The 26,575-nt window shown below is 38.9% G+C and overlaps 1 protein-coding gene across 1 annotated transcript in view; it reads left to right on the top strand.

The window, feature by feature from the left end:
• PRR14L (proline rich 14-like) overlaps nt 1–26,575 on the top strand; it is a 97,752-nt gene that overhangs the window by 50,157 nt on the left and 21,020 nt on the right. The window contains exons 3-6 of the mRNA XM_006869281.1: nt 9,296–14,477; nt 17,585–17,656; nt 18,208–18,379; nt 18,929–19,035. Coding sequence (XP_006869343.1) covers nt 9,296–14,477; nt 17,585–17,656; nt 18,208–18,379; nt 18,929–19,035 — 5,533 coding nt within the window. The remainder of the gene's footprint in view (nt 1–9,295; nt 14,478–17,584; nt 17,657–18,207; nt 18,380–18,928; nt 19,036–26,575) is intronic.

Below are 26,575 nucleotides of genomic sequence, written 5' to 3'. Positions count from 1 at the left end.
CTTGCCTGTATGGTTTCTGCTGAGAAATCGAGCTTACTCTGATTTGCTTGCCTTTGTATGTTACACTTCTCTTTTCCCTAGCTGCTTTCAAGATCCTGTCTTTATCTTTGGTTTTGGAGAGCTTGATTATTATATGTCTTGGTGATTGTCTCTTAGGGTCCATTCCACCTGGGGTTCGTTGAGCTTCTTGAATGCTTATCTTTTCACTTTTCAGGATGCTAGGAAAATTTTCTTCCAGAAGCTCCTCAGCTATCTCCTCTGTGGACTTGTGTGATCGTTCCTGTTCTAGAATGCCAATCATTCTTATGTTATTCCTCTTCATGTTACCCAACATGAATCTTAGGCCTTCTTCAATTTTTTTTATCCTTTTTTGTGTTTGCTCTTCTATCTTATTAGTGTTGAGAGATTTATCTTCTAGCTTACTCGTTCTGGCTTCCGTCTCTTCAGTTCTCCTCCTTTGTCCTTCCAGTGTATTGCCCGTTTCTGATATTCTATTATTAATCATTTGGACTTCTTTCTGTAGGTTTTGAATTGTTTCCAATGCTGTATTTATCTTATTTAATTATTCCTGTAGTGCTTTACTGGCTTCTTCCTTATTTTTCTCAACTCCATTGTATAGTGTTTTGATACATTTTATAATCATTTTTCTGAATTCCTTCTCATGCATTTCCAAAGCCTGCCCATCATCCAGTATGGAGTGTAGGTCTACTTCTAGCTCATTTGCCTCATTCACTTTATCTCGTTTCTGAACATGTGCAGATATGGTCATCTGCTTCTGTTTTTTAGGCATAGCAACTCATTCCCTCAAGGTGTTTGGTAATGTTTAAGAAGTTTTCATCACATTCATGGATATATTTGTAGCAAAGGTAAATATCCATGTACAGATTCCCCCTGGCAAGCCTATGTATATGTATGTGTGGGAATGCTCCTAGTCTCCCTCCCTTACCCATTTAGCTTGCGTGTTTATCCATGTGTTCACCCATATATCACTGTTATGACAGTATATACTCATAATAACTGTGGATAACGATTTTGCATCAGTAATTGTTTTCTTTCAATACTTTATGTATGTTCGTCTGTTGTCTCCTTGGGGTCCTGGTGTAGCATTGTAGGATAAACACTGGACTGCTAATCACAAGTTTGGTGGTTCAAATCCACCAGCCATCCGTCAGAATCCCTATATGGAGTCACTATGAGTTGGAACCAACTCTGTGATACATAGCAATAACAGCATTGTCTTATGGTTCTGAGGAGAAATCTGCACCAGTTCTTATGAAGGACCCTTGATTTTGTGCTTTTCTCTTGCTGTGTTCCAAAATCACCTTGTCCTTGATTTTCAGTAGTTTTTTGTTTTACAAAGTCTCTTGGCATTAGACCTCTTTATATTTCTTTTGCCTGAAGTCTGTCTGTGTTCCTAAATTTACAGGCTCAATTCTTACTCAAGCCTGGAAATTTCTCTGTCGTTATCTGTTGAAAAATGCTATTTTACTATGCTGTTGTTCTGGAATTCCCAAAATCCTAATGTTGTATTGCATAAGTGAATCTCACAATTCCATTTGACTTTGTTCCCTTTTCTTTTGTTTCTCTTGAGGCTCGATAAATTCAGTTATCTGGTCTTGTAGTTCACTTATTTTGTCTTATCTACTCAAATCTGCTGTTGAACCCTTTTCTTGTATTGTCCAATTCAGTTATGTTATTACTCAATTTTAATATTTCTCTTTGGTTTTTGGTTGATTATTTGCTGGTCTTCATTACTTCTTTGTTTTCTTTGAACCTATTTTGTATTGTTGTCTGGAAGTCCTCTAATTCTCCATTAACCTGGCCTACATGGAATTATTTTTTCTTCTTCAGATTTTCTTTTGACTGGAATATATTCTCTTGTGTTGTAATGTTTTAATTTTTTGTTGAATGTGCAATATTTGAATATTATCTTACTGTGGTAATCTGAAACTCAGAATCTTGTCTATTTCTAGGGAGTCCCCTTCCCCTTATTTCCATTTTTTTCCTCTAAGCTCCACTGACTTTGTTGTTCCAAGGATATATGCTCTCCTCCCATCTTGTGTGGTGGGGCCTCATATATTTCCTTTGTTAATAGAGCACTTCATTCTGGTTCCACAGATTTTAGGCATTTTGAATTTTGGAAGATTTAAAATTTTAGTAGCCATTTCTCACTATCACCTGTGGTGTTGTAATGGGCCTTCCACACAATGTCTGACATCACTGGGATAAGATCTTCCATCTTTAGTACATGCACTGGAATGTAACTTTCTTGAGGCTACTGCAACATTGAAGTCCTGATCTAGAGCTGTAGAATAATGCGCTGGACTGCACGGTTGGATTGAACCACAAGATCGGTGGTTTTAACTCACCAGCTGCTTCTTGGAAACCCTATACAGGATCACTAAGAGTCAGAACCAACTGGATGGCAATTAACACACACACACACACTGCAACATTGGACAGAATTTCTTCTCATCTGTCATAGGTGGAGCTGTGATGAGGAAGTGTGGCTTTCCTGATGTGGAAGCTAGTGTTGGATGTCCTTTCTTCACAGGTGGCCCTGAGTCCTTTCTGCACAGCTGCCCTACAGTGACTGGTTGCTGGGTAGAGAGCCAACTAGTTCCCAGTGGGCTTCCTGTTTGATGTGCGTTTCTCACCCTGGTTGATGGACTGTGGATCTGGGTCGTCTGCTCACAATGAGCAGCAGTAGCACTCATCACCACCATTGCTCCTTCTTTGTGGCCCTCCCCACAGTACCATCTGTACCACCTTAACTGGACTGGACTCTCATTAGATTTCCTGACTGTAGTTCTTTTTTATTCAGATATGCCACTGCTTCACTTCTACCCCGATGGAGGGGTATGTGTCTTGCCCCGTGTCACTCTTTTCCAATATTTCTGAGGTGGTCTATACCGTCAGTGTAGATCCCACCCACCCCCACTCTTTTTATTCAGGAGTATTGTCTATCTCTGTCCCCAAATGACCACAGTGAGCCGAGCTAGTATATAGGGTGGGGGCGGTCAGCAGATTTCAGCTTTTGTTGCCAGCCTTGCTTAGTCTCTCCTTGATTCTCCAGTGCTTTAATTGCTGCCTAGAGCTCCAAACTCTCTGTGGTAATTTTTATTAGTTGTTTGCTATCATGGACTCCTGGTGTGCTGCTATAAGATACATACTGGACTGCAAACCACAGGGTCGGCAGTTCAAACTCGCCAGCTGCTTCTTGGAAACCTATCCAGGGTCACTATGAGTCAGAACCAACTTGACAGCACTTAACAACAATCATAGTTGTAAGAGTCCTGGTGTGACGCTGTAGGCTAAGCACCGAATTGTTCAACTGCAAGGTGTGCAATCTAAACCCAACAGCCTCTCCATGGTTCATACCCACAAGCCTCTTCTTGGAAACCCTATACAGGATTGCTATGAGTCTAGTCGACTTGATGGCACTTAACAACAGCAAGAACAATCATAGTTATATGCAGCACTGGTGGTGCTATGGATAAGCACTGAAATACTAACCACAAGGTCAGCATTTCAAACCCACCAGCCACTCCATGGGAGAAAAAAATGAGACTTTCTGTTCCCGTAACGCTCTGCAGCCTTGGAAACCTTATAGGGTTGCTCTGAGTCAAACCCAATTTGACACAAGGTCAGTGGTTCAAACTCACATCTGCTCCTTGGGCGCCTTGTACAGGGTTGCTATTAGTTGGAACTGACTTGACGGCACTTAACAGCAACAGAATGGTGCTGTGAGTTAATGTGCTGGATTGCAAGGTCTGTTTGAACTGCAAGGTTGGTGGTTCAAGCTCACCAGTCGTTCCTCGGAAACCCTGTTCAGGGTTGGCATGAGTTGGAACTGACTTGACAGCACTTAACAACAAAAACATCATAGTTGTAGGAGGATGTGAGAGTATAACTTTATATACCACCACATTGCCCCAAGATACTTTTGTAGAGTTTTCAAAATTCTTTATAGCTTCTGAACACAGATCTCTTATGAGATACATGGTTTTCCATTTTTTAATTTCCAGTGAGTGGACTGTCAATACATCATGATTATCCTTTGATGCGTAAAAAGGTTTTAAATTTCCATGAAGTTCCAATTTATCAATCTTCTTATTTATTCTATATGCTTTTGATGTTTTATCTTAAAAAATTACTGCCTAGCCCAATCATGACGATTTACTCTTGTATATTCTTCTGAGAGTTTTATAGTTTTAGCTCTTACATATTTGCTCATTTTTGAGTGTGGTGTAAAGTCATATCAAAATGTATTCTTTTGCATGTGGCTAACCATTTGCCCCCAAATCATTTATTGAAAAGGCCATGTTTTCCTCATTGAATTATTTTGGTAACTCTTTAAAAATGTTGACTGATCCTGTACGTTATAGTTTATTTCTGGACTCTCAGTTCTGTTTCACTGATTTATACATCCATTTGTACACTGTCTTTATTATTGTACTAGTAAAATTTGAAATCGGAAATTGTTCTTTTCAAAATTGTTTTGCTTGCTATGGTCCTTTGCATTTTCATAAGTGTTTTAGGATTAGCTTATCAGTTTCTACAAATGTATGCTCTTTAAAATTAATTATAAAGCGACAAGTCAGAATCTTTAACTGCAGTTGTGAAACTTTGTTCTTCTAAAATGGACCTTTACCTCCTGATGTGGTGCTGTGGGTTAAAGTGTAGGATGGCAAAGTAGTTTGAACTGCAAGTTGGCCGTTCAAGCTCACCAGCTGCTCCTCAGAAACCCTATACAGGGTTGCTATGGGTCAGAACCAACTTGACAGCACTTTACAACAACAACAACAACATACCTCAAAACAGATGACACATATCACTCTCCAGTATAACACATCTAGCAACTTCCCCAAGCTTCATCCAGCTAGTGTTTATGTACCCATTGCATGAGATATCCTTAGTCCTCATTGACCACACAGATCCATAGTCTGCCCTCAAATAGCACCTTGTCTCAGGGAAGTACTACATTATGCAAATAACTGAGAACCAGTATTTCAATGGCTTCAGAGAAAGTGTGCAAGGAAGGGGAGGCCCAAAGACATAATAAATACAGTGATCACTAACAGAACGTGGACTCAGAGTTTCTAATAAGTTTACTTATTATTAACTGATTTACCCTTTACAGTAACCTTATGAAATAGGTACCATCTTTATCCCCCAAAACAGGTCATTGTTCCACAGCCTTTGTGTATGTGTGTGTGTGTGTGTGACTCGTTTTATTTTGTTGTTGTTGTTCAGAGTTTATGCAGCAGAGCATACCTGTTAAACAATTTCCACATGTACAATTCAGTGATACTGATTGCTTTCATGTTGTGCAAATTTGCTTTTCCAAATTGCTCCTCCACCATTAACATAAACTTACACACAGTATCCAATATCAGTATCCCATATCAATGCAGATATTCTCTGTTGTTGTTGTTAGGTGTCATCGAGTCAGTTCTGACTTATGATGACCCTTTGTACAACAGAAGAAATATTGCCTGATTCTCTTCCATCCTCATAATTGTTGTGTTTGAGTTCATTGTTTCAGCCACTGTGTCAGTCCATCTCATTGAAGGTCTTCCTCTTTAGGTGACCCTATACTTGTAAATTAGTTGTGTTTTTTTTGAGTCCTGGTGTGGTGCTGTGAGCTAATCCGTCAGATGACAAAGTCGTTTGAACTGCAAGGTTGGTGGTTCAAGCTCACCAGCTGCTCCTTGGAAACCCACCCTATACAGGGTTGCTATGGGTCGGAATTGACTCGACGGCACTTAACAACAACAACAACATACTTTATCAAACACAATGTCCTTCTTCAGGGACAGGTCCCTCCTGATAACATATCCAAAGTACATGAGACAAAGTCTTCCTGTTCTTGTTTCTTAGGAACATTCTGGTTGTACTTCTTCCAAGACAGATTGCTTTGTTCTTCTGGCAATCCATGGCAATATTCTTTGTCAACACCAAAATTCAAAAGCATCAATTTCTTTTTCAGTCTTGCTTATTCATTGTCCAGCTTTCACATGTATATGAGATAATATTACAAATACCATGGCTTGCACAGGTACACCTTAAGTCCTCAGAGTTACATCTTTGCTTTTTTTACATTTGAAAGACATTTTTTTGCTGTAGCTTTTCCCAGTGCAGTATATTGTTTGATTTCTTGACTGTTGCTTCCATGAGCACTTACTGTGGATACAAGCAAAATTAAATCCTTTACAACTTCAATCTTTTTGTCTGTTTATCATGAGTTCATTTATGGGTCTAGTTGTGAGTTTACATTGAAATGTAATCCATAGTGTTCTTTGATCTTCATCAGTACTGGTTAAGTTAGACTGTTGTTTAGTTTTCAGTATTAAAAAGATGTTTTTGGTTTAAGACTTAAAGATGATCTCATAATAGTAGTTTGGGGGAGGAGGTTCCATCCAGTCTCCATGACTCCAGAAAGTCTTGATTTCATGAGAATTTGAAATTCTGTACTGCTGTTGTTCCTTTTGATTGGGGTTCTACAGAGTCTTTGCTCAAGAGGTTTAGTAATGGTAGTTGGGTACCCTCCAGTTCTGGTCTCAAGGCAAAGGAGGCAGTAGTTCATGGAGGCATCCCCCAGCTTTTTGTAAACTTTCTGATAAACATAAAACTTCCTCAAACTCTCTTTTAAATTCTTTTGCAATGTCATAATAAACATGATTGAAAATAAGTCAAAAGAATGAACAGAGTATCATTTTGGTTTCAAAATATATAGGATCCCTTTCCTCCACCAATGCTCTGCTACACCCCCTGTGAAGACTCTTATCTAAATGAAGACTAGGCACTCTGCCTGCAGGTTAGGGCATAGAGTAAGTCCACAGAAGACAGTCTGGAGATGGGTGAAGAGTTTCTCAGTTTTCCTTAGCAGACATAATGAGGGTTGCAACTAGGATGGTGCTGGGACAGAGAGGGAGGACCCAGAATGCACCTGGATGGTTTAATGAGTGAGAGAGCACCCAAAAAGAGAGGTATAATAAAACCTTTTGGAGTATTTGTATTGAGAATTCTGAAAAGACTAGAATTGTCTACTCTGATAGGAAAGTAGGTATCCTAGCTTTACAGAGATAAATACTAGGATACTTTTGCCAGTGATTGGTATCTGGGCAAACTTGTGGAATCCAGTATACAGTTTTTCATCTAACAATTTTTGGTTCCCAATATTTTAAAGTGCTGGGTCCAGTTGATCATTTTAACCATTCTTAAGTCCAGTAAAACAATGAAAGAAACAGAGCAAAGGAAAGGCACTTTTGCTTTAATATGCAAGGCCACCATATCAGCTGGTCTTTTACATGTATTATTATTTATTTCAAGGCTCTAAATAGCATGGAGGCAAGTGCCCTTCTACCCCCCTCCCCTTTTTTTTTTTTTTTTTTTTCCATATTTTTTTTTTTTTTTTTTAACAAAGGAGGAAACTGGCTCCAAAAGGTAAGTAACATCAGAGAGCCAAGGTTCTGGCTTTACTGTATAGCATGTGTTATTTGTGTGATGACATTTGTTAATGTGAGCTAAATGTATTCATTCATCATTTCATAAATATTTATTGAGTGCTTAGTATGTGTGGGGCATTATACTAGACAGTAGAGTGGTGGAGAGAACCAACAAAATCCTTACCCTTTCAGAATTTATATTCTAGTGGGAATGAGATCTTTAAATTGATTTGCATTTCTTTTTAATTAGATTCTGCAGTAAATCTTGCAAAGCAGTTAGTGAGGGAGTAGTGATACAATGAAAATTCATCCTATATTATTTTTTTTTTTACAAAGAAAGAAATGATCTGTGAGTATAATTAAAATAAATTATATGCTCTGATGCTTTACAAGTATTTCTGTTGTTTTTTTTACAGGCAGCATTGCTTAGTAACATCCACAAAAGCAAACAGTACCAATATGTGATATGTTGAGCTTCCATTGTAATTTACTGACTCATGCAGACAATCTTTAGGAGACAAGAAAGACTTAGAAAATTAAATGAAATTTTGATTTTAAAAATTCACCCACTTTTCAATAGATTACGTCATGCTGTAAGTAAAGAATTTGATACCAAAAATTTGCTACCTGCCCATTTGCTTGGGGCTAAAAATTATATGGACTACAAGTTATACAGAATGCATGATACCTGAATAAAATGGTACTCATTATTTTCACTAAGATCTGTTTAGTTCAGGTGTCCTTTTACATACTTGTTAGTTGATAAAGAGTCAATTCCAGCTCATGGTGACTACACCCCTATGTACAGAGTAGAACTACTCCACATGGTTTTCAAGGCTGTGACCTTTCCAAAGCAGGTTACCAAGTTTTTTGTCCAAGGCATCTCTGGGTGTGTTCAAACTGCCAGTTTGGGGCAAGTATGTAGTGAAGTGTCTAACCATTTGTGCTAGTAAAGGGATACCATGCTTCCATATGTGCTTGCATACACATATAAACATGCAAACATACATTTATGTGTGTATATAGATTATAGCTTTGGATTTGTGTTCTTAAAAGGGAGAAGAGATGGAAGTATTTTTCTTTTTAATATAAACTAGCAGGTTTGGAGACTTTATTTACTGTGTCTACACCTTGGAGTTTCAGAGAAACTGTACTGTAAAATTCCTTTATGCACTGAATTTACAGTTGGTTCAGATAGCTTTGTTTGTATTTCAATGTTTTCTTTTGAAAAAGCTGAACCTTATTCAAAAGTAGAAAGAAGAGTATATTTAGTGCCCAGGTGCTTATCAATCATCTTCCATCATTATTAGCTTATGACCAGTGTTGTGCTTATTGCAGGTAATTGGGTTCAAGACTAGTACTCAACTTACAGATTAATCTCTTTTATGTAATGGTTTATGTTAAATGTTGTTTTTCGTAGAGGTACTTTTTTGCATGACTTGCCTAAGCTCACACAATAATAAGGTGATCATCTGATATAAGCTGTCATATTATGGTTCTGCTTGGTTTTAGAATAGAAACTTCCTTAAAACTCAGAGTTAGGTCTATGTCTCCATGTTGTATTCAGCTGTCCAGCATTTATTTGTGAATACTAAGTAACCGACATATAGAAGAAATCATATGTTTAAAATTACGTTTCTTCCAGATACATTTTGGTCGTCTGTCGGATTTGCAGCAAAGAGAAAAGCAGTGATTAGCATACTAACTTTGCAATTCTCTTTTTGAATTGGTTTTGTTATTACTGCTATTGCTGATGTTGGTTGCATGATTAAATTCATGAAAATAGAACAAATTAATATTTTATGCTGTGCATACTGATTTGATTTATTTCTCTTGTGCAATAGGAAATGTACAGATTATAACTGAAACTCTTCTAAAATCCATGGAACAAGTACAAGGTATGAAGGTCAATGAGACTAAGACAGATAATAATGAAGGATGCAGGCACGGCAATGTGAGTAAAGGTCTCTCAGCTGGGTGCAGCAGATACCCAGAAGTAGACAAAATCATGACCAGTGGTAAGGTTTCAGAAACCAGTACATTACCGTTCCTAGATCCTTTAACTTTTGTGGACCCTGGATTAACAGAAGGAACTTCTAAAGAAAAAGAATGTGAAAGATTAAAACCTTCTCCTTCTTCATTGTCATTATTACCAGGGAACAGTGCCATTTCCAAAGTGGACAATGAGAAGGAAGAGTTGTACAAATTAAACCTTGTCTGTGAAGCAGATGACAATCACCAACAGATTCTTGGCCCCGAAAATGAAAACCACAATTCTGCACATGACAGCCCTGTGGCCATGGGAAGTGAAGTTGTAGTACCCTTGAAAAAAAAGTCTAAAGTTTCCAATTTCACATCCAGCTTGTCTGATCGAGAAGCCAGGACAACATCTCTAGAAGAATGTGGCTTGGAAGGTGATGGCTTAATGAAGGGGTCTGTGACAAAGACAGACACTTCCTATTTTGATCAGGATGATCACAGCAAGAACTTGGCTTCCAGAGAGGAACATGAAAAACAGCATTGGAGCCCTAAGAATGAAATGGGGCTATGTTCTCTAATTAATCCTGGGCAATCAGAAGAGGTTGCTAGTGGTCATCGTTCTGGCTGTTCTGATGAAAAAGAGACTCTTGACTCCCCAAAAGAACATACCCACGATAACTCTTACATTCGTGGAAGTATCCATAAAGAGAGCTCCAATTGTTTAGTGCCCAGTTCTTTTACTGAAGCTACAGAAGTAACGTTAAAAGAAAATGACTTGAGAATTGCTTCAGACATTCAAGGAAACTTGACAAGCCAAGAAGATCATAGGAAAACTTCTGCTAATATTAGCCATCCAGGCAGACACTATGAAAAAAGCAATTTTTCGTCACTGGTGCAGATTGGAGAGTCAAAACAGGCAACTAGTATAAATTCTGATATGTTAAATGAAATGATCTACAGTAAAGATGCAAACTCCATAGTCAACATTCAGCGGAATCTGGAAGGTAACATTCAATTAAATGAAACATTGTTTAATAAGGTTTTGTTTAAAAGACAATCCTTTGTGAGTAAAATGCAAGAGGACCAAATAAGCCCTACAAATGAGGTATCAAAATCCAAAAATGATACTATTCATTTACCACCACACCCAGAATTCCATTACAAATCTGGGTCAGAAAAAACTATACAGACTTCACATGATGATAATCCACATTTAGATGGACAGAGCATTGCTTGTGAGGTGAATGAACTTTCATGTACTGATGAACTAGTTGTAAACAGAGTAGAAAGTGAATGTGTATTAAATCAACAAGTGTCCCTTAATTCTCAAGACCAGGTGAAGTTGCCAGCTGACTCCCTACTAAATATAAACAAAGAGTTACCTAGATCGGCAAGTGAGGCTTTTCATGAGAACCATCACTCTCCAGTAAAGGACAGAGCAGACATCATCTCTGATAACCAAACCATTCCTGTTAAAACTAGAATGAAAGATATCTCTCCTCCAGGTGACAAAATCTGTGGTGCCTCTTCAAATAATTCCATCTTAAGCATCAAACCAAGAAGCCTAGGAGAAAAAAAAGGAAAAACTAATTCAGGAACAGATGATCTACATTCCAGGTTCCTCTCAAGTACGAATGAAGTCGCTGGCTTTCCTCAGAAGGTCTCTGTCACAGAATGTAAAAATGTTCAACCTCGGGATAAAGCTAGCAGCCATTGTGTAAGTAAAAATGCAGCAGAAGAGGGCAGGTGTTCTTCCACTTGTGCTACTTTTGAGTCCAGCAAAATCATCCTGAAAGTTGACAATTCTTTGATAACAGAATGTAAAAATGCACATCAGCACGGTGATTGCCACTCCCAAGGAACAGAAACTTCCTTGGAAAGGAGTGCCCATAAAGTGGAAAGGGAACTTGATGGGAGAGAATCTCAAGAAGGGATCAGAAAGGAAATGACAGTAGGCACATTAGATAGTGGAGGCCCAAATGAAACCATTTGTAACACCAGTCACATCATACCCAGTGAGGAAGGGCTTGAAGAAAAGGGACAGAATTTACCCAAAGAGACTGTAGTTTCTAAATATAACATCTCTGATTGTGCTACACAAAGACTAAACCAATCTATAAACATTCCAAGTCCTGAAAAAGTGTTGGACCAATCCCCTAATGTCCTGTTCTCCAGTTTTAAAAGCATAAACCGAGCAGAAGAAACTCAGCATCAGAAGGCAGATGAAGACCTTGACGGCCAGAGTAACCAAAACAGACCAGATGACTGGAGAAGGAAAGATAAACCAGCCAAGGCTACACAAGATAGTGAGCAGAGAGAGTCTGTCACAGAGTCTAACAGAGACATAAGCCTCAACCAAAAGGATCTGATGGCCGGTTCAGGCAATAACAACCCTCCTTCTTGTGATAGTCCAAAGAAAGGCAACTTTAATGGAAACTTTGAAAATATTCTTGGTTATAAAGACTCCACAAATAGCACAGTGGACACACCTGCCTACACAGACTGTAGTAATGAGCCAGCCGAAAGAAAGGCATGTCTTGCACTTGATAGCAGTGGAAGGCCTAATCAACCCGTATTATGTGAAATCTCCAGGAGTGCCCTATCTCCAAGAGGAGAACTCAATGCTGCATTTGTAAGAACAATTGACCAGGACTCCGATTCCCCCAGTGCTACTTCCTCTACAGTAGAATCTCTTGAAATAATAAAATCATGTGAAGAGAAAACATGCAGATCTAAAGACAGTGAAATGAAATTGTATACAGACTCTTGTGTTCATGAGATAAACTCTGTTGCAGATCATGAACCAAATATAAAAGTATTGCATAAAGTAAAAATGTCTTCAAATTGTGTTCTTCGTGAACAGAGAGTTAAAGAACTACAAGTAGTGGATAAAGGATCTAAATTAGAAATGAATTCTGAGTTTGACAAGGAGAATTCCTTTGGAATTTCTTCCAAAAAGTTGATGTCTTCTAGATATCAAAGTGAGAACTCTGCTCCCCTAGGGAAGCTACGCTCCACTGATAGATTGTCATCCTACTCGTCTTCTCAAGAAAATCCTGAAAGTAATCATAATTATCTGAGTGGAGAAGCTGACCCAAACAATCCTTTTAAACCAAAAGATGGTGACATATTTTGTGACTACACAGTACTACCTGAGATGAAGAAAGGCGCTCCAAGGGTTATGAATTGTCCAAGAGGAGCCAGTATGTACATCAGTGTAAAAAAGGATATGTCACAAGTTTGTCATCCTGATGATCAACACTTGTCTTTAACTTTGGAAACAGAAGCTAACGTGAAAAGAGAAGAAATTGAAGAACAGCGGGAACCAACGGGCCATTTTACTGTTGCGGAGGAATCTGAAAAGATGTTGACCAGAGAAGATGTTGATGTTGATAATAAGAACAAGATTTCTCAGACCCACTTTAAATGCAACAAAATGCTTGGTGATGCTGAAGAAGAAGGCAGCCAGAGAATTTTGGACAACCTGTTGCAGAAGGAAGAGGAACATGCCCATAAAAAAGGAGTACATGCTATATTGGAACAATGCACATCATCTAATATGATGTCTGATGAGGTGCAAAATACAAACCTGCATAAGGATTGCAAAGCTGAGTCTACTGTGATGAAGGAAATCCCCCTAGCAAAGCTGACTAGGGGCAACATTGCTGTATTGTCTCAGAAGTTGAAAGACCCAAAGGTGGCAAGCTTGTATCATCCTTTGGAGAGGGTCATCGAATTGTCTGCAGGCCTTTGCCTTCCCAGTGCCTCCCAGAAAGCACAAGATCTCCACTCCACTGGGTGTGATGCTATACATGGTGCCTTTAGGAACACGTCACATCAGAAAGGGTTACTTCCCTTAAAGAAGCAACCCCACCGAACATGTAAAAGAACTTGTCAGGATCGAGTAAAGGTGGGAAGGAAAATAAGTAAAACTAGAAGTTCTGCCTTTTTAAAGAGTTCCTCAGAAACCATCCCTGCAAAAGAACCCAGACTTCTCAGTTCATGTGCTGTATCTGTCCCTGTACAACTGGAATCTGGAACAGTAATGCCTAGGAGCTTAACTAGCCACATACCAAAGCAGAGGGCTACTCCATGTTATCTCTTGAGGAGCCTGAACTTCAGGAAGCCTACCAAAGAATCAGCCTTACTAAGCAAGCTGTCCATCCTCGCCCATAAACTAGCCCCAGCCACAAAGACCCAGAAAGTGAGATATTGGCGCTGTTCCTCTGAACTGCTTCCAGTGGCTAAAAGCTATAAGCGACTCAGATATAAAAGGTTCTTGGATGGATTTTCATATAATACAATGCAGTTGAATCCATATTTGGCAGCTAGTAGATGGGATAAGAAGCCTAACAGTAAGCCTGTGGCACTTTATTCGCTTGAAACCTTCAAAACAAGCTTCATGGATCTGAGCAACAAGATGCTGTCCCTGCTGTTTGGTACTCAAGTCCTCCCAGTCTACTTTCACGTGAACTCAGGTTCTGATTGCATGACTGAGGCCTCCAGGACTTTCCCTGAGCACTGTGCTCCAGCAAGGCTTGCCTTAGGAGAGGCCTCCAGGTACCCATCCCAACCTCCCAAGTGGACCTTTTCTTTCTTCTTCTCACACCGTGGTTCTGGAATGGCCACATTCAGGGAAGACACTGGCCACCAGAGCCAGGCCCACTCCCAGGTTCCTCTAGCTCCTCTCCATGACTCTGGTGGCACTGCCATAGTCCAGACCAGAACAGGTTTCTCTGTCTTAGGCCTTCATACGCTGCTAGCACTTTGTTCCCCTGGATGTTACCGGATTTGGACAAAAAAACGGAGCTTCTCCAACCACATGCCTACTGTACAGAGGCTCTTCATGACCCAGTTTACACAAGGCTTGAAAGGGTTAAGGTCTCCAGCCTCCATCTCAGACAAAGTCTTCTGTTCTCTGCCCTACTCAGTGGGCAGGGTACTGTCCATTTGGAGCCAGCATGGGCCTTCTGCCTGCCCCCTCGAAATCTCTGCTCTTCATTCCAATCACAGCAAGTTGCAGCCAAGCCTGGGCACCACCAGCAGGTAAATCGGTCCCCTCTTTTCCTCTTTTTTTTTTTTCTTTTTCTTTTTTAAAAAAGCTTTTATTGTGAATTGAGTGATAGTTTACATGAGAGACATCAGTTTTGCACTCGTCCTATTATATTTTGTTTCATTGCAATGATTACAGTCCCCTCCATGCATCATCATTTAACAATATTTGCTTCTATTCCCTCTTTTTTTTTTTGAGGTACACAAAAACACACAGAAATGTATAATCATTTTAAACAACCAAGGGGCACATTCTACAAGCCTACCTTCTGGCTGCCAGCACACAGCTTTTCTCTTTCCATGAGACTAGTGCCTCAGATGCTCTTTCTCTCCATGTCCTCATCTCTGCCTCTATCTCTGTCACTGCTTCTCTGGTTAGAGTCCCACATTCCTCTCATTCTTCTCTCTTTTTGCAAATGTTTTATATTTGAAGAAAGGGTGATTGTACACTCCCAGAAATGCAGGATCATCTGGGGTCCTCTTTGTGTCTATGTGTTCTGTTTACCTTGCCACAGCTCTGCTGAGAAAATGCACCATTGGTTCTAAGTGTAGACCCCTTTCATTTTTCTGAAGAATCTTCTCCTGTATTTTACACTGTATCTTTTTTCTGTCTTTTTCATTCTTCAAACCACTAAGTCTTTGGAATCTTCGTTTTCTCCTTTTGCCTCCACATCACAAAGAACAAACACCCAGGACAAGCTCTAAAGGTAACAGTTCATAGGGATATCTTATCTACAAGGCATTATACACCCAGCACCTAACTCACTGTTTGGCATGTAAAAAATACAAAATAACAACATACTTTAAAAATACTGACTACTTAATAAGTAATACTTATTTAAAAATGATTAGATTATGTAGACATCTCCATTTGTTTCATATATTAAAGAGCCTTCAAAAACTGGCATTTACTTACTATAGTTTTAGGAGTTACAGAACTTAAAAATGAATCTATTAAGGAGTTACTGTGTATGGCCACTGGAAATAATTTCACCAGTATCATCATTTGAGCGCTAAACTACCCATCTTAAGAATTTTTAAACAGCTGCTTTAGACATAATAGATAAATCCTATTTACAATTTTTTAGATGTTATTGTTAAATGCCTTTTAGTCAGTTTTGAATCATAGCAACCCTATACAGTGTTTCCAAGGAGCGACTGGTGGGTTTGAACCACCAACCTTGCAGTTAGTAGTCTAGTGTTTATCCTATAGCACCACACCAGTTCTCCAATTTTTATATAGAGAAAAAAAATTATATTGTAATTGGACTTTCTGTTACTATTATGGAGTCCTGGTGTGGCATTCTAGGTTAATTTAATGTGCCAGACTGAAAAGCCATTTGAACTGCAAGATCGGCAATTCAAGGTCACTGTGGGTCGTAATCAACTCCACGGCACTTAACAACAACAACAATTACTGTTATATGAAAATTAAACAACAAAAAGCCTTAAAATTCCAAATAGCTGGGGCAAGGCCCTGCTCTTTGCTTATCTGAGCAGTCTCTTATGTAGTGTCTTGAGCATCTTGAGAGAAAAATAAATAAATAAAAGCGTTGTGGGGAAACACCGCAGGGCCTGAACACTGCTGATTGAAATGGAAAGACTGCTATTACACTTATCCTATAGTTAATAGAAAAATGTCCACGTCATATAATCCAGCCACCGAAAATGCCTTAGAACAAATCATTGCTTGAAATGACAGTTCTGTTCACATTGCCTAGTTTGTTAGTATGACTCTCAGCTTACTTAATTGTTCCCTGCTGTGTGTCTGTGTCACACTGCTTTAAATTGTATTACCATCTTCAAAATAGATCAGAGGGTGCTTAGTCATCTCACCCCAGGAAGGTGTTTGCCTTTGGTCCTTTTCTTCTTCCAGAGCTCTGCTTTCTATCTCCCACCTCTACCCCCTAAGTTTTCTGTTTCCTAGTGTGGAATATCTTTTCTCTCCCCCTCACACCCTAGGCTGATCTTTTCTTTTATTTAAATTTAAATGGAAGGTTGAGGTTGGGGGGATGGGTGGTAGGCATTTTTTCTTCTCATTGGCCCTAAAAGAGTTCTAACCTGGGCCTATAGTTTAGAAAGTTGCAATTTTTCTAAGTATACCTGGATTCTTTCCAGCTTGGTAAATTGGAGGTAGTCCCAGAAAGCCAGACTTGCTTTTAATATAAATGATGAGACCAAGACACCAGAACACGTTTTCTGCTCCAGATCACTAGCACTTCGGCTGGTCTCAGTTCCTGACACTGCCACTTCCTTTCCAGTGCCCCGCCCTGACTCTTTCCTTTCCCAGTCCTCCACAGGGAACCCTGCATTGGTGTGCAGCAGTATTCAGGAAAATGGATTCTCTCTTCTTAGAGGAAATAGGTTGTATGACTTTGTAAGTTAAGCCTGTACTATGTCCTTGGTTCAGTTGAAATTGATGGGGGTTTTAATTTGAAAGCCACAGAAAACTCTCCAGAATTCGTTTATAAAAATAATAGTTCATGTGATGGTACCTGGTGGGGATTATAATCATTGTAATGAAATAAAGTATATGATTTATTGAATGTAGAACTGATGGTCTGCCCTGTAAACTTTCACTCAATTCACAATAAAAACTTAAAATAAAAAAAAAGCTTCACTGTAAAGCAACCTACCTACCCTAGTAACTGATTTTCTTCTATGTGACCTTGTTTCATATACAACATAAAAAAAAATCAAACTTCTCTCTGTTTTTGTAAGACCATAGAAGTTAGCAAATTTTATTATAACATTATGTAATACAGAACTGATGAGTAGTGTAAGATATCTCATATTTAAATTATATATTTTTTAATCTGGTAATAAACCTATTCACCAACTTTCTCCTACTACCCTCTTTATTTTTCTGTCTTCTTTCCATTTAAATTAGAAAAGAATCTTACTGTCAACATGCCTCCATTCCATTGGTGGACACATAATTCTCTGGCTGGGAGGTTTTCATCTCTCTGGGTAGCTGAAATTTCCTGTCATCCTAGGGTTCAAATTAAGTATTGTGTACTAAATACCCACAGTGACATCAGAATTATTCCTGTCATTACACTATACTGATCTGTTGCTTTTGTACTTTTGGTTTACCTCAGCCACACCATGTTACCATATGTGCCTCTTCCAGACGTGGAAGCTGCATGTAGCACCAGAGGCAGTCAGATGAGGTAAGCCTCCTACAGCTCCTGGCACACAATGGCTTGTCAGACTTTTATGTGTGAATGGCAGAGCAGATGGTATGGTCAGGGATGGCACAGCTCTTACCTTTGACCTCCTTCAGAACCTGATCCACATGTCTCAGATGAACATCTCTGAGATTCCCCTGTATTCATTACAACTAGCATCTAGGGATGTATGATCAATACTATTTATTTTTTTAAAAAGTCAGAATCTCTAGTCATCATCTTTCCTTGAATAGGATTGATGCATTCTGAGCAATGTTTATTTGTTCGCTTCACAAAATGTCTTTTACCCCTACCCCTAGAACCTTTTGACTTTTCTCCCTGTAAAACTGCTCTATACCAGTGAAATAAATTGACCTCATTCTTGTAGTATTTTGCATATGCAGACCCAGGCTATCTCCAGAGTAACTGGAGTTGCCATCCTGAAAAGGGGGAAGTCTAGCCTTAGTCTGAATATATAAAGAAGTTGAATGTGCTGGACATAGAAAGTAGGCATCTCTGATATTTTTCTTCTGTCTTTCTCTCCACGGTGCTAGGCCAGAGCATCCCTTCTCTGCCTTGGTACCAAAGTCTTGTTTGGTAACAGAAACAGCTGTCAGCAAGCTCCTGCTTTCCACCTCTGAGTTCCAGGTTCCTGGGTTTGATGAGCTGGATGGCTTGACAACAGTGTGCCCCCGACCACAGAGCAGCCCTCCAGACCAGAAAGAGGTAATTGCTAAATACTACTGGGATAGCATGACTATAGCACCAATGGTATTCACTGTATAGGCACAGACTAGTCCTTGAGTTACTTACCACCTCTAGCTTCATCTGAGTACTGGGATTTACCCTCAAGGCGTGTTTCTGCTTGGCTGCTTAAGGATGCCCTGGATTTCTTCATCTACATTGTGTTTCAGATCCTTTTCTCTTGAAGAGTACACTTGACAGTGTGTAGAGAGTTGGACCAAAGAGCTGCTTCATGCGTTCAGATGAGTGAATGGTGATGTTCTTCAGTTTTGCAACATCTGCTGTCTCTAAAAGTTGTAGACGTTCATATTGATAATTCATTATCTGAACTGAATGTACAATTCTATTTTTGCTATTTAAAGGGGTGTAGTTGCTGAAAACACATTCAGCAGAAGGACAAGAAGCTTTATCATATTCTACTTATTAGAATCATCTGTAAACTCAAGTGATGCCCAGAGTGTCGAGAAAGAAAACTACATATTTAACATGTCTTATAACTTGGAAACCCTTCTTCTTAACCCTTAAAAATAGGCTGAGCCAGAGAAGAGGCCAAAGAAAGTCTCACAGATTCGCATCCGGAAAACCATTCCTAAGCCAGACCCTAACCTCACCCCCATGGGCCTCCCTCGACCCAAAAGGTGAGCTCATTCTCTAATACAAACGAATTTCACTTTTTTATATGGAAAACCGTTTGAACAAATATAATAACCACATACTTGGAACCATTTTTACATCTAGGAATTTATCCCAAACAAATAGTTAGTAATGTGGTCAGAGAATTATGTACAAGGATGTTTACATGCTTTCTTTTTCTTTTTTTTTAAAGTTTTTTTGTGTGAATTGAGTGGAAGTTTGCAGGGCAGATCATCAGTTTTACATTCAAATCATATACTTTATTTCATTACAATGATTATAATCCCTTCTGTGTACCATCAGTTAACAGTATTGCTCTCTATTCTTTTTAGCTCTTTTTTTTTTTTTTTAAAACACTCAAGCATATATATTAGTTTAAACCACCAAAGGGCATATTCTGCAAGTCTGCCTCATGGCTGCCAGTTTTCAGTCTCTCTCTTTCCGTGAATCTAGGTTAGTCTTCAGCTGCTCCTTCTCTCCATGTCCCCATCTCTGCCTCCATCTCTGGTGTCGCTGCTTCTCTGGATAAGGTCCCACATTCTGCTTGTGCTCTTGTCCCTTGATGGTCCTAGGGTCCTCTGTTTCTGGACTATAAGATTAACTACTCCCCTCTTTTTGTTACAAAACGTCTACCTTTACAATGATGACAGTCTCAATTAGTCATAATAACAATTACTCACTGTTGAATCATAAGACTCTTATCCCCATCTCTTTTTACCAGACCTGCCTAGACAAGATGAAAACTATTCAGTGGGGGACTCTATCTTCCCTCACACACTCTTAAACTAAACTCCCTTTTGAAACCTTGTAAGGCCGTCACTCCATGCCTTTATCGCCCCCTCATGTTAGGTAGCCAATGTCTAAGTACAAGGAGCTCTGGTAGCATAGTGGTTACGAATTGGGCTGCTATCCTCAAGGTCAGCAGTTCGAAACTACTAGCTGTTCCATGGGAGAAAGATGAGGCTTTCTGCTCCCATAAAGATGTGCAGCCTCAAACACTGTGCAGGGTCACTATGAGTCGGAACCAACTCCACGGTACTTAACAACAACAAATTTCTGAAGTATTTTTATGGAGCTCACTATGTGCCAGCTCTTTGCATACATAATCTCCGTTCATCTCCCACAGTTGTAAGGTAAGTGCTGGCTGTCATTGTCTCCCGTGTGAAGGTGAGTGATCATAGTGTTTGTCATGGCAAACAAGTTTGCTGCCAACACAAGAGACTGGACAAACTCCTGTGCCCAAGCTCCCAAAGATTTCTCTCTCTCTTTTTCTCGCTTTTTTTTTTTTTGTGTGTGGTATGGCATGGAGAATTGCTAACTCTGTAAAGGAAGTGGAAAGAAAAAACAGATGACCAAATGTTAAATGTGGTGTGATTCCAATCTCACAATTAATATATGTATTACACCACTACCCTACAAAAACTTAAGCTTTTTTAAAAGTGTCTCCCAACTTTGATTTTATTCCTTCATTTCTCATTGGCAGAAGAAATCTAGCAGTGGTCCTGTAGGAAACCCTTTGTGGGCTATTTAACTTCTCAGGAGCTTATGTGTAAAATGTGACGAAAATTGACCCAAACTTGAGATTGCTTTACAGTTCGATGGAAGGAAAATAGTGCTTTACATAGCATGTGATGCAATCACGAGTTAATTATGGTGATGAGGAAGGTGTGGTAATTGCTGTTCTACTTCTTCCACGTGATGTTATCCTACTGTAATGCATTGTTACCTTGTAATTATTACTTGATCTCCTGTCATACATCTCGTCAAAAGATATTTAAGAAAGATTTCAGCTACCCAAGGTTGATCAGTACTTAATAGAGTGAGCTAGTATTCAGAATCACTTATATTCCATCTTGCACTTTTGTGGAATTGTAATTTTTAAAAAAACCCTGGTTTTTATAAGTAAATAGTTGAGAGTGAAGAGTTTTAATATAGTAATGTCATGCCATTTTTTTTTAATCTTTTTGAAAGTTTTGTTCCCCTCTCCCCCCCAAATGACAGAATTCCTATCAGAAAATTATATGTAAGGATGTACGGCCTAATTGTTTTGAAAGTGAAGCATTTGGAAGCACTTGACTTACAAAGGTTACATTACCCAGGGTTTGGTGGCAATCACTGTGTCTGTGTTTGGGAATTTCACCCAAACGACTGTACCAGTAAATGGCTGGTGCCCATGAATGTATGAGGGTTAAATCTAAAAATATTACTACTACAGTTCCAATACATTCATGCATGGTTTGTTCCAGACAAAATGTATTTAAATATATCTCTGCAGTCAATGGATGGCTGCAGACAAATTCTATCAGTAACACACTGGTCTTAATCTTCTTGTTGTTGTTAGCTAAGTGCCATTGAGTGGGTTGACCTTGTGGTTCAAACTGACTTGCACTTCAGTGCTTATCCTACAGCACCACACCAGATCTCATATTTAGTCTTACTAATATGCTTTTTAAAAAGGTGGGAGGAGGCAGTCAGTTAAAACAGTGGCTGCTGAGGGGATCTGCTGGGCCAGTTCAATTCAGGGCAGAGAGGTCAGCTCAGAAGGTTGTTATTGCAGCTGTGGTTTTGGATTTCTAAGGGGTCATCTGATAGATTTTCTCTAAGTAAACGGCGATCATGGGGGCTGATTATAAAAATGTTTTAAGAAAATAGAAAACTGCATTGGTAAGAAAAACATCAGGAAAGTTGCACCCACCAAGAAATTAGTTTCCATCATGGTAATGCACCTGATTATTGTTCAAAGGTAGAAAGAGCTGTCAATGAGAATTCCACTGGAAAACCCTTACTCCCATCTACCCTACAGCCCTGATCTTGCCCTTTCAAACGTCTTCTTGCTCCCCAAACTCAACATTTAAAAGGAACACGATTTGTGTCCCTGGGGAGATGGGAACACCACCTTCAGAAGTGGCTAGACCTAGATGGGGGATATGTAGAAACACAATAGGTTCACATTTTGATTTTTATGTTTAGTAAAGGTTTCTATGATTTTGTAATAGTACTCTTGAAAGACCTTCATATATGTTACTCTTAAACTCAGAGACACCTTATTTAATTTGATATATTGCAAAGGGGTTGAAAAAGTAAGAATTTCAATAAATTGTCTGTAATTGTTTGATAAAATTATTCTTTCATTGTAAGCATACATTTGTTTAAAAACCTTGAAATTTGTAGGTTTAGTGCATTAGATGTATGGGAAATGATTGCCATATAATTTACTGGCAAAGTCAATCTTTACTCAATCCCAGCCAGCCAAATCATTCTTACTTTCTGACAGAAAAGGTCTGACTTGATTTTTCAATTTAAGTAACGTGTAAACTTGCATTTTGATGAAAGTTATACAAGACCGATTTATAAAAGCCATAGTAAAAACATGTAATAATGTATTTAGTTTAGTAATAAATTACTAAATCAACATGATGCTATTTCTTATTACTCAGTTTATCATAAAGCCACGTAATGTATAGCTGGAATTATAGCTTATAAAGTCAGAGGCATTGTCCATAGCATGGCATTGCTTCAGGAAGTGTACATGCATGCATCTAACTTTGTTATTAGTCTCTGAAGGACTGTGAACAACCACGCAGAAAAATCAGAAATAAATCCATTTATTTAAGTCTCATGATTGCTGTTATAGTCAATATAGAAGAAAAAAATGTATTGCTACAAATTAGCTGGTACAGCAAATCTCACCAGATAATTTTTGTTAACTGGAAGTAGAAACTATAACCATTTGTAAGATGAAATAAGATGAAATAAGAATTTATTATCTTTGAATTAAGTATTTCATTATCTGAGTTGATGAAAGTTTGTCCCTTAACTAAAGAAATTATTTTTAAACTTTAACTTTGGATTTAAACCTCTTCTTGAAGTATTTTGTAGTCCCAGTAAACATTTCAGTTATATGTCTTTTAAAAATCATTTCCTGAATGAGCTTTTCTTTTTTAATAATGATCTGTTACTGAAAATTGAGAACAGCTTGTGGGGGAGAAAATGTTATGTTCCATTAAATATCTGAACAAGCTCTTTTGTAGTGTTTTAAGCTTCTTTTGCTTTGTTATACAGGACTCTCCCTTAAGTTGTTAAGTGCCATCCAGTCCATTCTGACTCTTGACAACTCAGTGTAAGGTTTCCAAGGAGTAGCTGGTGGGTTTGGACCACTGACCTTATGGTCCAGTGCTTATCCTACAGTGCTGCATCAGGCATTATTGATAATTAGGGGACGAGACAAAGTATTTCTGACAATACCATTTCACAGCATATATCTGAATCAGAAAATCTTAATACAGCCAAAATACTATTCTTCCTAAAACCATACCTCTGTTTACAGAGCTGTGCATACGATGGGGAACAGCAAGTTCCAGACAAGTTTACAGTGCTTTCAGATCACTTAGAGTGATCTGATTCTTATAACAAAGTATAGAGTTCAGGATGAATTAGAGCTGTTCTGAGAGAATAGAGACACATTCATTAGCGTTCTGGCCACTTTTCAGACATAGCACTTTTTGTGAAATAAAAATCAAGAGGCAGATTTCTGTAAAACTCTTGTGTTCTGCTGTATTCTTGGGCAAATCTTCTGGTACACTATTCTGAGTCTTAATAAGGAGACAGAAACCACAGTTTTAAACTAAGGAAGTTAAAAAAATAGTAAACTATGGTAAAAGAGACAAAGATATAACAGGGATTCTGAAGAATACCTCAGGACTAAAGTGAGACTATTCAAGGAAGAACAGACTTAAAAGGCAGGCCCCCTCCCCAGGTTGTGGTTTAGACTTGGTTGAATAAGGTGTGGTTGCAGCCTTTTAGATGACTGGATTGCTGAGCCAGAGTTGTTTCAAAACTGGACAAACAGAAACAATGAACTTTTGGGCATAGATGAGCTGAGGCTGGTGGTCATGTGCACAGAGGAGTATAATACCTGGAATGTGTGCTGTTGGCTTCTGGAGGGCCATAGGAAACAACCCTCAGGGAGTGGGGCTACAGTTGTGGCCTTGTGTGTAGTGTCTGTCAGGAAGCCTGTGGCACTTACTGTGAGGTTGCTGAGGGGCTGAGTATCTCCAGATGCCCCTAAACACACCGCCGGCGGACCACGCAGGAGCAAGAAAAGAAGCCAGCCTGAATGAGGAGTTTCCCTCCAGCACTGACTTTCTGACAAAGGTTAGCATCAGATTCAGGGAAAAGGTGACACTTAAAAGAATCCAGTTCATTGTTACCGAGCAGGTACGCATGGGGGAATTTTAAGCAGAGAGGCAATAAATTGATAAATGGCACATTCCAGTAAATAAACGTTTGGATACATTATTTACTTGATCAAGAGCTGTTCTTTCAAAAAGAGATTTGGATCCATGAAAAGGCATATTTTAACAGAATCACAAAGTTATATAGAAAAACAAAAAAGCAATGAGTCTGTGAAATTCTGTAATGTAGTGAAATGAGCGAATACTAGTTTTAAGAAACATTAAAAATGATCTAAATAACGAACAGTATGGTACCTGAGCATAAATAAACATACAAATCACTTAAGAAAAAAAAAAAGTCTAGAATAGGTATTAATAATACACTGTACATTAAGTACATAGCAAAAAATGGCATCTCACATCAGTGGTGAAAAAGATGCACTATTTGGTAAAATGGTTTGGATACAGCCAGGTAACCATTTTAAGAATAATAAAATTGGATCCATACCTTGTACCTATCACTAGAAAAATTCCAAAAGAATCACATTTAAATGTAAAAATAAATCAAGCCATAAGAGTACTTGGAGAAACCATGGAAAATGTCTTTTCTAGCTGACGTGTCTAACTCAAACTCTAGAAGCCATAAATTAAAGATGGAAAAATACTACATTAAAATCAAGAACATCTACTGGGAATAAAGCACTGTAAGCCAAGTCAAAGCACAAACTTTTATGCGAGAGGGTTAATTTCTTTACATAACTATACATATGTGCAAACAGCTTCTACAAATGAAAACCCTAACATCACAGTGGGAAAATAATAGAGAGGGGCCACAGATAAGAAAGTGCAAATGACCTTTAAACATACTGAATAGACAATCATTACATATAGTGAAATAGCGCCAAATTACAATTACAGGTGGTCTCCAAGTTACTCCGTGTTCCATTCTATCTACTCCACCATAAAGCAGTTCTGACATAAATTGAATACTGCTAAATGGCGGCTATTAGATCAGTAAATCATAATATTAAACATCTGTCAGTGAACATCTAGGAAAGATAATATCAACAAATTTTGTGCTGTAACATTGTATGTAGTACATATTTCCTAACAGTGGTGGTGGTGGTATGCCATGCCATGGAGTCAGTTCCAACTCATATCAACCCTGCATAGGGTTTCCAAGGCTGCAAATTGTTATGGGAGCAGAAAGCCTCATCTTTCTCCTGCAGAGTAGCTGGTAGTTTCAAACTGCTTATCAAGGGATTAGTAGCCTGACTGGACAACGCCACTAGAGCTCCTTTACATAACTAAGTACAGGGGGGAAAACAAGACTGTTGCAAGTGTGTTGAGTCGCTTGTGCGCGTGGTTAGTCATATACTAGAATACATTGTAATTGGGGGCTCCCTGTGTTCTGAGTTACTGCTAGCCTGGCCTTGTCTAATTGTCAAAGAAACAACATTTAATAACCACATAGAACTCATTTCTTGTGGGATTGTAAATTGTTGCAAATTATAGGATGGGCTGTGTGTATCAAGATGGTAAATACTTTGGCTTTTTGATGCTCTCATTCTAATCAGCCATGCAGAGGTAATCAACTCAATGGCAGTGGGTTCTGAGTTTAATCGTAAAAGGCTGGAAACCTTTTTCAATATGTTGTTAAGTGCCATCAAGTCAGTTCCAACTCAAAGCGAACTTATATAGGGTTTCCAAGGAGCGGCTGGTAGGTAGATTTGAACCGCCAGCCTTGCAGTTCAAGTGCTTAACCTACAGCTTCACACCAGGACTCCTTTTTCAATATATGTTGTTGTTGTTGTTGTTATGTGCCATGGAGTCTGTTCCTACTCATAGCGACCCTGTACAGGGTTTCCGAGGCTGTAAATCTTTACTGAAGCAGAAAGCCTCATCTTTCTCCCGCGGAACAGCTGGTAGTTTCAAACTGACGACCTTAAGGTTAGCAGCCTGATTCATAACCACTACACTACCAGAGCTCCTTTATGTTGTTGTTAAAGTGTCCTCAAATCGGTTCCAACCCATAGCAACCCTGTGTAGGGTTTCCAAGGAGCGGCTGTTGAGCTTAAATTACCAACCTTCCAGCTCAAACTGACTTTGCAGTCCAGCACATTAATGTACAGTGTCACACCAGGACTCCCCTTTTTCAATATAGAACTGGTTAAATAGTTATGGTGTATTCATTCCTAAAACGTAGACTATAGCCATGCAGTTACATCATTGTGAGCAGTGCTCAAAGGTATTGTTAAGCTCGTGCTGAACAATGTCTGTACATTGCTACCATTTGTATAAAATAGGGGCAGGAGGTGGGGAAATAAAAGTTTTTGAAGACATCTGTGTTGTTTTACAAATTATTTCTGGA

The sequence above is a fragment of the Chrysochloris asiatica genome, unplaced genomic scaffold (assembly GCF_000296735.1).
Source record: "Chrysochloris asiatica unplaced genomic scaffold, ChrAsi1.0 scaffold00128, whole genome shotgun sequence".
Classification (NCBI taxonomy): domain Eukaryota; kingdom Metazoa; phylum Chordata; class Mammalia; order Afrosoricida; family Chrysochloridae; genus Chrysochloris; species Chrysochloris asiatica.
Note: the sequence above shows the minus strand (reverse complement) of the source record. Positions and strands in the feature narration are given on the sequence as shown.